Source organism: Setaria italica, chromosome I, assembly GCF_000263155.2.
Source record: "Setaria italica strain Yugu1 chromosome I, Setaria_italica_v2.0, whole genome shotgun sequence".
Taxonomy (NCBI): domain Eukaryota; kingdom Viridiplantae; phylum Streptophyta; class Magnoliopsida; order Poales; family Poaceae; genus Setaria; species Setaria italica.
In genome coordinates, this window is record NC_028450.1 from 36,403,842 (window position 1) to 36,408,788 (window position 4,947).

At 44.5% G+C, this 4,947-nt stretch overlaps 1 protein-coding gene across 1 annotated transcript; it reads right to left on the reverse strand.

Moving 5' to 3' along the window:
• Nucleotides 1–583: 583 nt before the first annotated feature.
• On the reverse strand, nucleotides 584–4,685 carry LOC101780734 (E3 ubiquitin-protein ligase makorin). The gene is made up of 6 exons (XM_012843236.3): nucleotides 4,316–4,685; nucleotides 3,153–3,240; nucleotides 2,244–3,046; nucleotides 1,945–2,014; nucleotides 1,062–1,150; nucleotides 584–972 (listed from the first exon to the last, which is right to left on the reverse strand). The coding sequence occupies exons 1-6, from the start codon at nucleotides 4,324–4,326 to the stop codon at nucleotides 939–941; spliced, it is 1,095 nt and encodes a 364-aa protein (XP_012698690.2). The 5' UTR covers nucleotides 4,327–4,685; the 3' UTR covers nucleotides 584–938.
• Nucleotides 4,686–4,947: the final 262 nt, after the last annotated feature.

Genomic DNA, 4,947 nt, shown 5'->3' on the forward strand with positions numbered 1-4,947 from the left:
GGGTTGTGTGATTGTTCCTGATGAGTCGCCGTTGTGATCTGTGTTATTGCTTATTCTTTTGTACCATACCGCATTGTTGGATGTATATCTCTCCTGTTGAGGCGTGTGTTCTATGAATAAAGACGATGGACCTCGTTCGCTCGTCAGGTGGCTTTCTTTGTTCGAGGTGTTCTCTTCCTAGCACTTGTAGACAACACTCTACTTTGTGTTCTATGCCTTGGATACGGTTTTGGAGAATACTGGGTAGTAACTAGGACCAGCGAGAGATCTTTAAGCAGTTACACAACCAAAAGATTCACTCTGAACCGTCTCGTCGGAACATCTAACATTTCGTCAACAAAGTTGAGAGATGAGAGGTGTATATACACTGCCCCTCAAAATATGGGAGGAAATGGGGCAAGTCAGAGATCTATTGTTCTACAGGACAGGTGCGTTGGTAACCAGAAAGAGGTGGCGGCGAAATAGCTATCGTGGCGAAGAGAGCACCCACGGGTTAACTGAACTTACCATCTCTCGTCTTCAGTGACAGAGCCACCACCGTGAAGTCGCTTCAGAATTCAGATTTCCAGAACCAAGCTCAAAATTAATACTGGCTTGGAAAAACGGTATACTAGACATGCTGCAGAGCGTACGAGTATGATTTAGTTTGGTCACAACAACCAATCAACTACCAACTGGACAGGAAGTGCTAGCAAGCTTCCAATTGGCTCGATTTGGACTGCTCCCTTCTAGATGTCATGAACATTCAGCAGGAGATACAATTCAGAAATGACTGCCCTCTTTTCTGGATGTTTTTTAATTTTCATTACAAAGCCAAATCCAGCCATTCAGGAATGCCATGTCTGGTCAAAGAACTCACTCCAACCAACTCAGCCTGTTTGGTGAAAGATGCTACACGAACTGTGCACTTGAAGTAACGATTGGGTTTTCCGTTTTCCCTAGACATGCAGCCGAGTCAGTAGGTACGACAACCTGGGAAACAAGCAGGGTTTGTGATCAGCTAGTAGCGTAAAAGCAATATAGCATCGTATAGGAAGCTTGGTAGGATATAGAACACCCACCTCATAAGCCTGGCAATCGCAGCACTTGCACCGTCAGCATCATTGTGATTCAGTAAAGCGTCTTCCAAACGGCCATCGCTGTAGGCATGCTGAAAAAGATGCAATATAATTACAGGTGTGAGAACTAGGATTCGTTCTAAGAATATTTTACCGATGAATTCAAAACATAGAAGTACATTCATTAAGTAATCTGAATTATTCATTCACATTAAATAACTGGAATTCCTTTGGAATAGTGCATAGCACCACCGGAAGGCTCACAAGATGCTATTACTGCAACAGGAAACTCATATAGGACTAGGAACTAAAGTGAGCCCTTGTGGAGGGCCATTAAGCAGTTCATCAGGACAAACAGTATAGTTTCTCTTCCAAGTTCTGAAGCGCTATGACAGTCACTACTGGACGGTATCAATTATCAGAAACATGTGTTGTACCTTTGATATCATTTTCTCGAAATGAAAATCTTCAGATATCAAAACGAATGGGCAGATGTCTTCAATAAATAAATAGATATTGTACTGTATTATGAAATGGTAGCTGCTCATTGTGGGCATGCAGTTTGAAGGAGCACAGTTCAGCTTAAAATTACGATCGAATTCAAGTACTGACAGCAAGCAGCTTAAAATTGCAAATTGCTATAGAAGGTTCCACTTTCAAATTACAAAGATGTATTGGCAACAAAACTGGCATCGTTAACTGGAAAATGTCACTTATGATAAGTTGATTGTGTTTCACCCAAACATGGGAAGACACATAATACTGCTCTGAAGCATGTAACTGAACAAAAAGGCAGGAAGTAGGCAGCTGGAAAAATTTAGTTGTAATTCTGACATTACAGCAGACATTCTTCACAATTCGAAACATTTAGACAACATAACTGTACCTTGTAAAAGCAGCTGCTCCCAAAGGGGCAAGTGCCCTTTCCGAAGTCAAAGTGCTTACAATCAATAGACCTGCAACAACATATGCGCAGATAGTGAATCAGCTTCCGCTGTGGCAGAAAATACAACAGAAGTTTTATTCCAAGCAGATCAGCAATCCATCTTAGAAAACAGCATTTGCATTACTTAACGCAAATTAAACACTACAAATATCTTGGTGTTATTAAGCTGAGCAGTTTGAAACATATCACATAAACAATGTGCATAAGGATAAAACAAAACTTCAAATCAATTATCTTACCTGAGCTTAGCCTTGTAGCCTTCAACGATTTCCTGTTTTTCTTCCTTCGAGGAGTACCACGTAACGCTAGGAACTACATAGTATGACAATTTGCGGCATATTGGACAAGCCCTGAGTGTAGAGTTGACATCCATGCCAGACGTAGGAGAGGTGCTACGCCAATTCCTAATGCACGAGATACAGAAGGAATGGTCACAGTCAGATAGCAGACCAAACCTCCTTTCTGCTGCTGTAGGTTTTGAAAACACACGGTCCAAGCACACACCGCATTCTATATCTTCACTTTTTCTCAAGGCATCAAGAAGTCTGTTGTTTTTCTTGCATAGCTTGACATGCACACCACTTTCGTCAGGACGGTAAGGATGCAAGCACTGTTTTTCACAGAATGCGCATAGATCTCCATGCATCTGAGAACAGTCTTTCCCATAAGGGCAAGTGCCAGCAGCAGCAGAAGAGCAAATTGACATATAAGCAGGATCTTGAGATGTTTGATTTTGCACAGTTTGATAGGACGGCCAGCTGTTAGCATCCTCTGGAGTGTCATGTTCATGATAATCAACTGCCCATGCAGGTTGATGTGCAGAAAGTGCTGTTGTAGACTCGCATATCTGCTGCGTTTGGTCCCATAGATCCGTTTGGTATTCACTGCAATGACTTCCAGAAGAAGTGACTAGCTGAGAAGAATTGGAGGATGCACGCGCTGCGGTGGTTGCTGGTTGGGAGCAGTTCCGATGAACTTCAACATGTTCATTTCTGCAATGGCTACCAAAGGAGCATGCGCCTTTCTGGTAAAATGTGCAAACCTGTAGGTGAGAGCATTACAATAAGAAATACTGGATCATGCAAATGTAAATCAGGTAGTGCAAGGAAAGTGGTCTGATCAACTGAAGTTAGAAGTATGTAGGTTACATTATCTGGTTGATCATTGCAGTCATGGGAGAATTCACAGTAATCTCCTTTGAAGCATGCTCCATGCAAGAAGAATTTGCAAGGGACCCTGATGAATAAAATAAAGTCATAACATAAGAGATCTTCATCATTCTAAATTTTTATATGTTCTACATTGACAGCACCATCAAATTTTCAGTATGCTATGTCAACCGATCTAATCCTCAATGAGAGGCAGCTAAGATCAGTACAAACATACAAGAAGTGCAAGATCGGTTACTCCAGCTTTTCAGGGCTTTAAACAAACAATCTATCCCCAGCGGTGTGTTTATCATGTACCACCGAACTGACAACATGATAGGCCTATTTACTTTCTGTTTTCCTAGTACTTTACTGAACTTGGAAGTGTTCTTCTTGCTCATCTTTCTATCATATAAACCATCAATTGAGATGTACTGTCAAACATTTCCACACATCCTATTTTATTGGTGCAGGTGTACCAATACACTTTAATTCAAATTTTACCTCTATACCCTGCCTTCTGTCCTGTTATTCACTTATTCTAAAATTACACCACCACTTTCACTCAGGCTTGGGGCCTTTCGCGAAAATAGCAAGAGCAACGGAGGAAAAAGGTAGAACCATTGATCCTGTATTCCTCATACTATTGCATTCAGCAATTCAAGAGGACATTTTTGTGCCACTCCCACTAGTTCCATGACTCGGAATGTACCGAGTTGAGTTGAATACGTGATGAAATTCATAATGATGCTCCACCAAACCACTACACGTGGTCTGATTTTGCCACAAGCACAACCAGACGAATTAGAATGAAAAAGACAGGTCCCTCGGGAGATTAATTTAGTCGCCTCGATGGTTACAAACGTCCTGAAACCGAAATTGCAGCCTCCCTAAAGCCAATACTATCTTAATTACCACAAATAGACAAGGACAAGCAGCATCACGCCCAAATCTAGACCACCGCGCTAACACCCAGCTCCATTTGCAGGAAGACCGCGCTGCGATGCTATACGAATACTGAAATCCAAGCTAAATCCAGACTAAATTTCTAACACCAACACGAACGCGATCGGCCTCTAAGCTTAACAGCATCTCACCCAGCTCGAAATCGCTAAAAAATGCAGCCAAATCGAGCATGCAGGGGCAGGCAGCCGAAGTGTTACCTCCTCGACATGCCCGCCGAGCCTGGATCGAGCTGCACCGTCGACGAGTCCGGGGACACCAAGGCGACGCGAGGTCCTCCCCCGTCTCCGCCGCCGCGGGTGCCGCCCGCCGAACGCCTAGGGTTTGGTCGGTGCAGCGCGAAGCTCCGCCTCGGTCGGTACCTTTCGTCGTCCTCGCGCCTCCGCAGGTCAGCTTTGTGGTGGGCACCGAAGCGGGGAATCGCCTTCTCCTAAAAACGGGAGGGGCGCGGAATGACGGTTCCGCCCCCGGGGACGTGGCGGGACGAGTGGGTGGGGCTTCGGGCAGAAGCGGGAATTCGGCGGCGGGGAGAGGGAGGGGAGCCTGGAGCTATGTTCCCGCCTGATTGTGCGGCCAACCATCTCTGCTTGCGTTGCGCCTCGCGGCCGGAGGTAAACGGCGAACAGGGGTTGTTCGCTGGCGGAGGGGCTCAGGGGCGTGTGGGGCCATGTGGGCGTGTTGTGATCGGCAAGGCTGGCAAAGCACGTGGAGAAAATTAACTGCGTATCATCATCGAACGAAAACTTGTAATGAAAGGGGTGTTTGGTTTCTTTCCTTATTTTTAGCACGTGTCACATCAAATATTTACATACTAATTAGGAGTATTAAACGT